The sequence below is a fragment of the Chanodichthys erythropterus genome, chromosome 15 (genome assembly GCF_024489055.1).
Source record: "Chanodichthys erythropterus isolate Z2021 chromosome 15, ASM2448905v1, whole genome shotgun sequence".
Taxonomy (NCBI): domain Eukaryota; kingdom Metazoa; phylum Chordata; class Actinopteri; order Cypriniformes; family Xenocyprididae; genus Chanodichthys; species Chanodichthys erythropterus.
In genome coordinates, this window is record NC_090235.1 from 2,002,553 (window position 1) to 2,015,619 (window position 13,067).

The 13,067-nt window shown below is 37.0% G+C and overlaps 2 protein-coding genes across 3 annotated transcripts; both read left to right on the plus strand.

Annotated features, from left to right (window-relative positions):
- Positions 1–1,820: 1,820 nt before the first annotated feature.
- adnp2b (ADNP homeobox 2b) lies at positions 1,821–9,217 on the plus strand. 2 transcript variants are annotated; one of them, XM_067411219.1, is made up of 5 exons: positions 1,821–2,024; positions 4,326–4,405; positions 4,837–4,954; positions 5,073–5,165; positions 5,291–9,217. In XM_067411219.1, the coding sequence occupies exons 3-5, from the start codon at positions 4,847–4,849 to the stop codon at positions 7,931–7,933; spliced, it is 2,844 nt and encodes a 947-aa protein (XP_067267320.1). In that variant the 5' UTR covers positions 1,821–2,024; positions 4,326–4,405; positions 4,837–4,846; the 3' UTR covers positions 7,934–9,217. The 2 variants fall into 2 exon arrangements, with proteins under 2 accessions (XP_067267320.1, XP_067267319.1); XM_067411218.1 differs by lacking the exon at positions 4,326–4,405.
- Positions 9,218–9,564: 347 nt separating this feature from the next.
- Positions 9,565–12,407, plus strand: txnl4a (thioredoxin-like 4A). The gene is made up of 4 exons (XM_067411878.1): positions 9,565–9,693; positions 9,935–10,111; positions 10,254–10,357; positions 12,000–12,407. The coding sequence occupies exons 2-4, from the start codon at positions 9,959–9,961 to the stop codon at positions 12,169–12,171; spliced, it is 429 nt and encodes a 142-aa protein (XP_067267979.1). The 5' UTR covers positions 9,565–9,693; positions 9,935–9,958; the 3' UTR covers positions 12,172–12,407.
- The last annotated feature ends 660 nt before the right edge of the window (positions 12,408–13,067 follow it).

The window sequence follows — 13,067 nt, forward strand, 5'->3', positions numbered from 1 at the left end:
TTTATTGTCATTTCTGTCAGAGGAAGAAACAAAATAGTGTCTGAAAACATTTTACATATAAAACAGGTCCTTATAAGGCCAGAATTATAAAAAAAAAAAAAAAACTATAAATACAGACAAAATAGAAACAAGACAAATACACTCCAAAGTAGCTGATCTGACCCCCCTAATGAAGGCTTGATCCCCCTGATGGACATCAGAATAAGATATGGGGGGAGGGGGGGTCAAAGAAAGTAGTCTAACCGTAATGTGAAGCATTACCTGTAAATATGAAGATTGCAGCATTGCATTTACAGTAGATTTGTTCATGTTACATCATATTTATAGTCATTTTCTTTTACGTGTAATTGGAGTGTTGAACATTACAACCAATCACACACATCTTTGTTGAGCTTAGGAATGCAATGTCCAATCAGAGGCGTTTTGATTTGTCACCGCGCAAATGCCGGTGTCATGAGTGTTGTGTGTGAGTAGTGCGAGTACGCCATTTTATTTATGGACAATATTTTTGTAGTGGAAGGTTGACACTTAAATTTGCTTAACATTTTAATGAAAATCTGTCCATAATTATATAATAATAATGTAACTTGTTATTTTTTTATACAATATTTAATCATTTTAAATAATTCAACATTACATTTATTTCACGTACAACATAAAATTGCAGAATTTTGCAGAAGATTAGCACTGTGATTTTAGAAGATTTTTAAAGGAAATTCTGATTGACGATATTAAAGATCAATACATTATCTAATTTGGTATATAGGTGCAATGCCGTCATGAAAGGTACGTCGCGATTAATCGCGATAAAACGTTTGCAAAATAAAAGTCTGTGTTTACGTAATATATGTGTGTGTGTGTTATGTGTATAATAATTATGTATATATAAAAACACACACATGTATATTTTTAAGAAATATATGCATGTATAAATAAATGTATATATACAATTTATATTATATATAAATATAAATATTTTATATATAAATATAACATTTTTCTTAAATATATACATGTGAGTGTATTTATACATAATTACTATACACATATATTACGTAAAAAGACTTTTATTTTGCACATGATTAATCGCGATTAATAATTGTGCAGCCCTACCGCATAGTAACCATTGTTTGAAATGTTATCAGGTCATTGAATAAAAAATAAATAAAAAAAAGATTTCTGAAATTTGCAAACACGCATTGTTTGTACATATTTTTACATTGGATCGGAAATTAAAATTTTGAAAAATGCGAACGGAATGTATGATCAAATCCTTCAAAAATTGCTTCTCGTGTTGTCCAATGTAACTTTTTTGTCATGCAATTAAAAACATAAGTGAATTGTTAAAAAAATTCATGCACCGTCATTGCAAGTAGCTATAAGCCGTTTTTTATATGCCTATGCTAGTATCAGTTACTTTCTACCCATTGGATGAAGACTAGTGGTGTGATATGACTTCAGCAACAAAACCCCTCCCATCTTGTGCTGTTGCTCAGCAACGAGCTGACTGTTCAAGGTGCCATCTAGTGGCTATGCCTGTAAATTACAAGCAACTGCGCCCCCTCATGACCAGACCACTTCTAAGAAAATCCATTATCATGATGAATATTTGAAAGACTGAAACTAACCACAACCGGACCAGGTCCCAACTTAAAAGTTGTGCATACTTCTCCACGTGATTACCCCTGAGAGCCAGCAGGAGTGATATATAAGAACTTTTTTCCATTTCAAGCGTACTAAATTTCGATTGGCCAGCCACGCAGTATGATAATTATGCCCTGACGTCACTTCCCAGTTGTTCAATGCGCCATTTTCTCGAGTCTAAACGGCAAGCACAATAAATGAGTCCTACTTGCAAAAATTAATAAATACTCTTCATTGCTGGTTTCCATAGTTGAGAGCGCAGAATTATTGTTTCAACATCCTACACCGCGTCCACATCTTCTATCATCGGTTTTGGCAAGCACGCGGATTGGTGAAAGTAGCTAAATCCCCTCCCTGAGTCTGTGTGGCGGTGAAAAAAGGTAATGTCCTCACAATTAGATAGCAGCGGGAACATTAGCTTTTGCGTTTAGTTGTTGCGGGTTCGGTATGATCAGGAAGTAGAACGAAGCCCATTAGCCGAGAGCTGCGAAGAGGTTACTTTATGACATCACTGCGTTATTTAGAATCGCGCGTTCTAGAAGGGAATCAGTTGTTCTGCGATGTGAAATAATTCCTGTCGAATTCTTAGTGATGTGGGGCGCATGGAAAATTACATTTCGCTAGTTTAGAGTTACGGTAGACTCTTTTGTTTCGAACATTTAGTGTGCTTTGGCGGGCGTGGATATGTTTGGTCACCGGTCGCAGTTGATGCTTGTATTAAATAAATAATTACAGCTTGAATTAAATATTCGCTCTGGCACATATAGGCTATGACAATGTAAACGGATTCTGTCGTAAAGTGTTTTTATTTGACTGATGCAGGGCTGAGATGTGATTTTGCACAGTGTCTGTCATAGCACTAAATATATATGGGTAATAGCGTGTTGATTTCGTGAATACTAAGTTGTAGATATTACACGAGGTAGTCCTCCATGTGAGTGAGATGTTGTATTATTTGCTGTGGTACTGGATTCATCAGATTGTGTTATCACTGCATGCATGTTCAACAGGCAGAGATGTGAAGCATCTATTAAGAACATCATACGAATTTTCACCACAAAATAAATAATTTTTTATTTTACCAAAAGAAAATGAAGTACTGTCTTTTCATGTCAAATAAGCACAGTTATCTCCAAATTCAGTTTTTGAATTGAGTAATGATGATGATAACCTTCCAGAAATGAATCCAGTCAAAAGTGACTAAGTTCCCAAAAATATTTCAAATTTGCACAGGCAAAACACCTTTTTATTCAGACTGACTATTTTAATAAGATAAATAAAAAAATCCTGAAATACAGTTGCAGGTGGGAAATACCATATAAGCTAATCACATTTTATATATAAATTGAAACTTAATGGCTATTATAGAAGAAACCTTCAAAAGTAAAATATCCACACTGGCATTACTGTAATGAACGTGAGAGGGATAATATGTATGTAACTAATAAAATAAAAATCATAATGGTCTTTTCGGGGGATGAAATGTGACAAAACATGTAGTCATGAAATTCTACTGCTTCTTGAATTTTGCAGTTGGATTAATGGAAGTACTCACACTCACCAATGTTACATCTATGATATAATTTGAAGTATATGAACATTATGCTGTTTTCATGTTACCACAATTAGTTAAAGGGTTAGTTCACCCAAAAATGAAAATAATGTCATTTATTACTCACCCTCATGCCGTTCCACACGTGTAAGACCTTTGTTAATCTTCGGAACGCAAATTAAGATATTTTTGTTGAAATCCGATGGCTCGGTGAGGCCTGCATAGCCAGCAATGGCATTTCCTCTCTCAAGATCCATTAATGTACTAAAAACATATTTAAATCAGTTCATGTGAGTTCAGTGGTTCAATATTAATATTTATAAAGCGACAAGAATATTTTTCGTGTGCCAAAAAAACAAACAACGAACTTATATAGTGGTGGCCGATTTCAAAACACTGCTTCATGAAGCTTTGGAGTGTTATGAATCTTTTGTGTTGAATCAGCGGTCTGGAACGCCAAACTCACGTGATTTCAGCAGTTTGGCGGTTTGACGTGATCTGAATCATGATTTGGCACAAAAGATTCATAACGCTCCTACGCTTAATGAAGCAGTATTTTTAAATCGGCCATCACTATATAAGTCGTTATTTTGTTTTTTTGGCGCACCAAAAATATTCTCGACGCTTTATAATATTAATATTGAACCACTGTACTCGCATGAACTGATTTAAATATGTTTTTAGTACATTAATGGATCTTGAGAGAGGAAATGTCATTGCTGGCTATGGAGGCCTCACCGAGCCATCGGAATTCAACAAAAATATCTTAATTTGTGTTCCGAAGATGAATGAAGGTCTTACTGGTGTGGAACGGCATGAGGGTGAGTAATAAATTACATTATTTTCCATATTTGGGTGAACTAACCCTTTAAGTTACTTTGAGTGGAGTTCCATATTTTGGGTTATTTTCTGAGAGATTATGCAAGTATTTAATTCTTCTGATTCACTATTAATTAGGGTTTAATAACAAAACATTTTAGGCTTTTTTTCTTCACAAAATAGCACACTCTTGATTTGTGTATTCAAATCAGAACTGAATGTCCATACTATTACTTTGCAAGGGATGAATTTGGATCCATTGCTCAGACACTGTAGTCAATATGCGGTATATCTATGTTGTTTTCCATAGTAATGATGTCGGTGTCCACATGGTATCCGAAGAGTTTCTACAAAAGCTGAGAGTAACAAACTACCAGGGCTTGGAATTTAGTAAGGATGCTAAGGACATGTCTCTACCAACATTTAGTTACTACTTACCATTTTTGATCAAACAGTTAAAACATATATAACCACTGTTGTCTATCAGTGTCTTGTTGTTATAGACAAAGTCTAGGTTGAGATTTTCTGGTGTTCTGAATGGTTTTGTAAAAATTGTATTGTGTGTTTTCTGACTGTAAAAACTATTCTGACTGTAAAAACTAAAGTGATTTAAATCAGCAATGCAAAACAATTTTTTTTCTTCCTTTCTGAACAAAATGATTGGTTAAGAAGTGTATGAAATACTCCTAAATCTGTCACTAAGCATTTATTGTAGTCTTACATAATCAGGCTATAGGATTTCAGGGTTGGTCAATAAATCAAAATAAAAATCACAAAATAAAGACATCATCCAAATGGAAACCAAAGTGATTCTTTTTCAGGCGTACAACCATGTACCAGTTTCCAGTCAGAGGGTTGGAGAAGATCCGCAGAACAAGACGAAAAGTGAAAAACATTCTTGGAGAATTTGGACTTGAAGAATGTCTTAATTTGGGCCAGGTATGTTTATTTGTAAAAATGAAATAACTGAAATCTCATGTCCATGTGTATCAAAATAGCCTTTTATTTTAAAAATGTATTTCCATTTGAAATGTCATCTCTCCTTTTTGTTTATCAGGAACTCCAGGAATTTTACCCAGGCGACAATGTTTTTGATGCCACCGACTGGTGCAGTTTATCTGATGGCTTTGATGGCCGGTGGAGGAAGAAGGTGAATGTCACTTCAATAAATGTGCTTAGCTTTACTGAGCAAAAACTATTTAGCTAAATAATGAGCATCTCTGAATATTGTGTGACAACTGGTTGAAATTCTAACCAAGCGTTCTCCATTCTCAGTGGGAATATCGTACACAAGGATTGTGCTGCACCTTGTGCGAGTTCTCTACAAGATCCTGGCATGCCTACAAAACCCATGTTCAGCGCTACCATGATGAAGAAGAGCGCCTGTGCAAGCTTTCAGCCTGTACTTCCTGCCCATTTATAGCTCACCCAAGATTGGTCTCCAGGCACCTCAAATTGTTCCACGTTGAGGACGCAAAGATAGAAACCCCTGCTGTCCCACAGTTGCCTCCAAGGGCTGTAAACGGCACCACATTTCAGTGCCGAAGATGCCATATACAAGATACTCTTTTGTACAGTGTTAAAAAGCATGTTCTTCTATATCACTACACTTCCACGTTGAATAAATATGCCGGGCAGAGATCGGAGCGGGAACTTGTGGCTCTCGGAGATAGGTCTCAGAAATTCTACTGCAAAAAGTGTTACGTATCAGCTGAGACATCCGAACACTTGCTGTATCATCTTCTAACCTCAGAAAAGCACAAGGAGCTGGATGTGCATATCAGAGCTCTAATTTTTGAAACAGATAGTAAGAAACAGTACCCTGCTCTAGCACCGAAAACACAAGGCCCTCCTGCTCTCTTGATGATGAAAGATCCGCCAGCGGTGACCGCTACACTGGCTGCTGGTGGAATTAAAGGGCCGGAAAGTGGTGGTTCTGCAGTCATTGCTGCCCCAGGAACCAGCCAGGCATTTCTCCCAACTCAAGCTTCTGCTCTGGTTCAGCTTGCAAGCGCTGAAGCGAAGGGTTTACTGAGGCCTGGAGTCCCATTGGCTTTTCAGAACGCCCAAATCACCAGACCTGCTGTGCCTCCTGCTCCTATTGGTGTTCCTCAAAACCAGGTGTCCGTCAGAGTAGGCCTTCCTAATCAGTCACAACTGCAGCCTGTTTCCCGCCAAATTGTCCTACCACCAGGTGTTCGTCTTAATGTACCTGCTGTTAGGCCACCGCCACCTCAGTCCCTCGCTGCTAATCCAAGATTGCCCATAAATCAACCCACCTCTGGAGGCACCATGCTAACCTCTCAATCCCTTCTGAGTCATTTGATCCCCACCGGCAACAAAGTTGATGGTTTGCCTACCTACACTCTTGCACCTTTGCAGGTCCTATCAGTCCAGGGAAATAACTCCCAAGGAGTCAGCAAACCAGCTCTGCCTGCATCCCAGAACAACCCTCCTGCTCAGCAAAACAAACAAATCAGCTCTTTGCCAGCCCCTAAACAAACCAAGAAGTGGATCACATGTCCTATTTGTAATGAACTCTTCCCATCTGATATCTACGAGTCCCATCCAGAGGTTCACAAAGAGGCAGCTAAAATGCCCAAGATTGGTCTAGCTGCTCGTGCTCCATTTTTGAAAAAGATGCCAGATAAGACGGTGAAATGCTTGACATGCAAGATCTTGATTTCGGAAAAGGGAGTTTTTGAACACCTGCTTCATGGCATGAATTGCTTGTTTTGTTCTGGGCTCTTCTACTCCATCAAGCAGCTTGTCGACCATATCCAGATGGAGCATAATGTGAACCGAAAGAGCAACTGTGACTTCATGAGGCGTGAATACAGACTGTATACTGATGATTCGGGGAATCTGCTTTTCCCTTACTTCGACATCCGAACCACGGCTCCTAAACTTATAATGGGTGAAAAAGAGCTCAATCTTGCATTGGTCACAAGCTCCCTCGATCTGATCTTTGTGAAGATGTTGCCCAACAATCCTCAGGGTGTTGGGAAGCTATCCACACCCTGCAAGATGCCCACACCCAATCCTGACAGCACCGAGTGCCCCTTCTGCTCGGAGAAGCTTCTGAACAAGGAATGCTATCAAATGCACCTCAAAGAGAAGCATTTCATTGTGCCCACTCTGCATGCTATACTTAAAACCCCATCGTACAGATGTCTCTACTGTGGTGGTGTGTACACTGGGAAGACCACTACCAAGGCCATCATTGTCCACTTGGCTAAATGCCGCAGTGCACCGAAGAGTCTCAAGGATAGTGATAAACTGACTTCAGGATTAGCTGTTACTCCCAGAGCAAACCGAGCACTTGTGTCATACCCAGCTCATCCAAAACAGATCACTGGTCCAACCCCGACTTCAGTTCAAGCCTCGGTTCCTGCCACAAAGCCACTAGAAACCGAAGCGGAGATGCAGAGCAAGTTGCGCCTGGAAATAGCCTTCAGAGAAGCTATGGAGGCCAATAGAAGAGAGCGGGAGGAACGGTTGGCAAGGAAGAGAAAACTCGAGCGAGATAGGTTGGCTGGTCTGACGGTCCCCTCACCTGAAGTAGTAATCGATCCTTCCGTAAAATTAGCATTGGATCCTTCTGGAATGGAGTCAAGCTCCTTCGAAGAACGACGCGAGTTTGTCAATAAGTACTTTAATACACAGCCTTACCCGCTCAAGAAGGAGATCATTGCCCTGAGTAGCCGTTTACTGCTTAACAAAACTGACGTGGCTTGCCAGATTGGCACAAAGCGCACCAGATGTCTGAAGAACATACAGAAAACCAAGGCCGTGGTACTTTTAGGCTTCAATATGGCAGAGCTGAATAAACTGAAGCATAATCTTTTCATCCCAGAGATTGAGCCCGAGAAGCTGAGCACCGTGACAGACACAGAGATGGAGGTCCTCCAAGAGTAGTTTCCCAATAGTAATAAAGACAAGGAGGACTTGAAATGCAAATTTTACGGAGAGCCTAAACTGTTACGTGTTTCTTGAAACAATGCAAAATATGTTCCATTCTCACCAAAACTAGTGTTAAACTGTTAACCTAGTAGAACTTGAGAGATTGAAACAAGTGAAGATGTGTTTGATATTGGCTGCTGTTCATTAACGTACGTATGTGTGTGAATGCTTGCGTTTTGTTTCATATTAATCATTTTAAAGTATACATCCATTACGTTTCACTGAGACATCACTTCAAGCAAAGTTCATGTACAAATAGATGTCTGTAGCCCATTTATAGTTCTAGGGTTGAAGAATTTATGTGATTATACTTTTTATATTTTCCAAACCTCATAAACTGTTTTTTTGTTTTGTTTTGTTTTGTTTTTGACATGTTCTTTATATATTTGTTGGAATGTTTAATGGTTACCTGTTTCCTTTTTCTGTTAGACCATGTATATTTCTATTAATCAATTCCATTTATTGTTAAATTTCATTTCTATTTTGCTTGCCTTATACTTTTATAAATATGATATTCAAATTATTGTTTTGATCAGATTTTTTGCCAAAAAAAAGTTTTGTCTTATTAATTCATGCTGCTTACCTAAGTGACTTCCTCTGCGAAGCTCCACACTTTAGTTGTGAGGATTTTCATTTGTTTGCAGTTCATTTCAATTGTATAATGATTGTAAGCATCAGGATATCTTGTAGACCCTTGGTTTCCCACTTTATTTCCCCTGTTCAGTATTCATAAAGTAAATGACATGTTCATATTCACAGTAAATGACAACATCTAAGCTTACAAAATTAAAGCTGTGTAAATAAATTAGAGCATATAAATATATATTCAAGTTCACTTTTTTCAGTTGTATGTTCATGTGAGTAATGGGCATTGTTAAAAACTCAATCCTATTTGTCATTATCAGGGAACAACATTTATTAGTTACCCATTATGTAGTTTATTTAAACTAGTGTTTATTTACAGAACACAAATGAAGAAAATAAATCTTCTAAAATGTTATCAGTATACATATTTGCTAACACAGTGTTCATGCCGCCAGTTGTGAGATAGTCCTTGAAATTTAAAGAGTATTCTGTCATAAGCTATATGAATAAGTATTCCAGTCTTTTAATTAAAATAAGTTCACAGAGGATGAATGCATAGTAATTAAGAAACAAACAGCAAAGTACTATTTTGAATAGTTTTAGCTGCAAGACACACTTTCCAAAAGTATTCCATGTTACCCATTTATTTACAGTACGAAAATGGGGGAAATAAACATTTAGCTTTAAATAATGCTGTGATCAGATCTTTTCTGAATAATTGATTCAAGGAATAAAAATCTTTCTTGTTTGCTTGCCTGCGCATTTCATGTAGGACATTCAGCAACATACACAAAAGGTGTTGTCACAAGACAACATTAGACAGTAGTAGAATTCATTGCTGTGCACATTTGTTCATAATTAAGGCCATATAATAATAATAAATATTAATCTTAAATCTTGATTCCTGAATGACCCTTTGAATACATTTTAATAATTTAAACAATACTCGGACGAGTCTCCAATCCAGCAGGGGGCGATATTGATATCTGTTCATACGCATTGTTCACTAACCGCGGCAGCCGCCGTCGTTGTTGCAGTACGCTTCTTAAAACCGTAGTAAGCCGTGTTATACATCTTATAAAGTCAGAATAAACACTTCATCTACACAAAAAAATCATTTAAACTGTAAGGTAAGGATTGCATTTCCCTTTAATTTTGTTCCCTGTTTTATTGCTCTAATATTTAACTGAAGAAAACTTCTGTCGACGTCTGACAGTATTTTCTAGAATTTTCTGAGCTAATTGCTAACGAGAAATCAACGTGTGAAATGTAAACAAATCAGTTTTGCGTTTTATTTTGTGAAGTTTGAATAGTATATTCTCCTGGGTGGTTTGTAAGCGTATATAACAACAACCTCATGTGCATTTTTAGAAGTGTTTTTGGATTACCATCAAAATGTCGTACATGCTCCCTCATCTTCACAATGGTTGGCAAGTGGACCAGGCTATTTTATCCGAGGAGGACCGTGTGATTGTTATACGATTTGGCCACGATTGGGACCCTACGTGTATGAAAATGGATGAAGTATTATACAGCATCGCCGAGAAGGTATTTACAGTTTACCAACTTGAACAGATAGTATTTGGTGTAGGACTTGTTGATGAAGATGTCTTTGGGAACAGTTATTTATGTACCATTATTCTATCGGTGTTTTGTGTGCCTAATTCCTAATATCATGTATTTTCCTCAGGTAAAGAATTTTGCAGTAATTTATCTTGTGGACATCACAGAAGTGCCAGATTTCAACAAGATGTATGAGTTATATGATCCTTGCACAGTCATGTTCTTTTTCAGGTAAGTCTTCAGATTGTATAATGACTACAGCAGGTGAGGCAGTCAATCCAAAAATGAGAAATTCTCTCATTTACTCACTCTTACGACTTTCTTCTGTGGAACACAAATAGAGAATTTTAGAAAAATAAAATGTGAGATAATTTTCATTTTTGGGTGGAGTGTCCTATTAACCAAATGGGAGTCCATCATTATGCAGGGTGTTTTACTGAGTATTTAAAGGGTTAGTTCACCCAAAAATTAAAATTCTGTCATTTATTACTCACCCTTATGGTGTTCCACACCCGCAAGACCTTCGTTAATCTTCGAAACACAAATTAAGATATTTTTGCTGAAATCCTATGGCTCCGTGAGGCCTTCATAGCCAGCAATGACATGTCCTCTCTCAAGATCCATTAATGTACTAAAACATATTTAAATCAGTTAATGTGAGTACAGTGGTTCAATATTAATATTATAAAACGACGAGAATATTTTTGGTGCGCCAAAAACAAAACAAAATAACGACTTGTATAGTGATGGCTGATTTCAAAACACTGCTTCATGAAGCTTCGGAGCGTTATGAACGTTTTGTGTCGAATCAGTGGTTCGGAGTGTCAAAGTCACGTGATTTCAGCAGTTTGCTGGTTTGACATGCGATCTGAATCATGATTCGACACAGAAGAATCATAACGCTCTGAAGCTTTCTTACTTTTCTGGACCTTGAATGTGGTAATTTCATTGCTTTCAATGGAGGATAAAAAATCCTCTTGGATTTCATCAGAATATCTTAATTTGCATTCCGAAGATGAACTAAAATGTTAGGGGTTTGGAATGACATGAGGGTGAGTAATAATGGCTGAAATTTCATTTTTGGATGAACTAATCTTTTTAAGGCCAGTGCTGCCTTCCCAAACTGTGGGCCATAGCGGTATTGGAGGGAGGCCACAACCTTGGCTAAATCAAAATTTTAAAACATTCATTGAAAATGAAGTATTCTAAAGTATTCACAGACATATCTGTCAATCTCTTGAACGCAGTGGCCACTCAGAGGTTAAGTTAGTCAGAATGTGCAATGCAGACTAATAGATTAATGGGAAAACAGTGTAATTTTTGTATCGAAATTACAATCCAATTAATAAGAGCCTTATAAAAGACATGTAAATAATCTTGTAAATCTCTCAAAAGGCAGTGACAACATCGTATGAGGTATCAAGACTGATACCTCATACATCTGGAAAGACTAATGCTATAGATAAATATGTAAGTTTACCAGCCGCTAAGCAGATGATCAGCAATAAAGTGCAGGAGGCAATAACATCTATTTATTTTGCAATTTGATCTCTGAAACATTGACATTTTACATTCACAAACAGCTATACAACACTACAAGGTAATATCCAAAAGAAGCATAATAGGGGCACTTTAACTGTTGTCACAAGTGTAATGTGATAGAATCACTTTCTGAACTTGTCAAAGTTATAGACAAAAATAAATATCTCCAATGCAACAGTAGTGGATCAAAAACATTCATCAAAGTTGTCCTAAGAACTAAGTTGTCCAAAGAAGAAGGTTTCAGAAAAACTTTGAAAGGTTTTGATCCTCTGTAGTTTTACAGTGCATATTTATCCTAATGTATATTTCTGCTTTTGCTTGTCTATCTCAGGAATAAGCACATCATGATTGATCTTGGCACTGGTAACAACAACAAGATAAACTGGACCATGGAAGATAAGCAGGAGATGATAGACATTGTTGAGACTGTCTACAGGGGGGCGAGGAAAGGACGGGGTCTTGTGGTTTCTCCTAAAGACTACTCAACCAAATACAGATACTGATCTCTGTGTGCTCATTTAGTCATTGCATATATATTTTTTTCTTTTCATCAACATTGTACAAGATCTGAGTATTCAGCAGTATGGTCATTTGGACTGTTTAATGGCCTTGTTTAGGATTTTCAACTTTATATTTAAATGTGTTACTCTGTTGCTGTTGTTATGGTTACCAGTCTTTTATAATTTTGTTCGTCTGAAAATGTCCCTGTGTATTGAATAAATTAATAAATATTGAATGTGTTTTGTATTACTAAGCACTAATTTATCATTGCAGTGCTAATTATTAGGTTTCTTAATATAAACCATGTCAGAATTAAAGTATGTTTAGCTGAATCAACATGAACTACCTTTATTAAGCTCAAGGATACTCCATACTAGTATAGAGGCAAAACGGGTGCAAATATGCTGTGGCACTATGTAGGTTAAGACAATATTTATATATATTTACACTACTTAGCCTATTTAGTGTAATTTTTAATGCTTACAGTAATTAGACTAAGTAGATCAAAATATAATGTGTGGGTGTTTGAATTGCTTTTTCACATTTTACAGTACAATAATATCTCAGCTGTTTTTCTAGTCATTAGGATTTTATGCATCACAGTAATTTGAGTCTTTTGAGTTTGATCACCAGAAAGATTAATTTACTGACTTTCAAGGGCCCGTTATACAGTAGTCACCATTTGAAATGGATCAAAACCTTTTATCAAAGTTGTCCTAAAACCTACTTAGGACATCTTAGTTCTTAGGATAACTTTAATGAACTTTTTTGATCAACTTCAAATTTTGAGTACTGTAGTTACCTGTAGCAACAAGCAAGAATATTTTTTGTGCTTCCAGTTCATTATTTGAGTCATTAGGCTTGTTCGAGATGCATCGACGCTGCGCAGACCGATCGG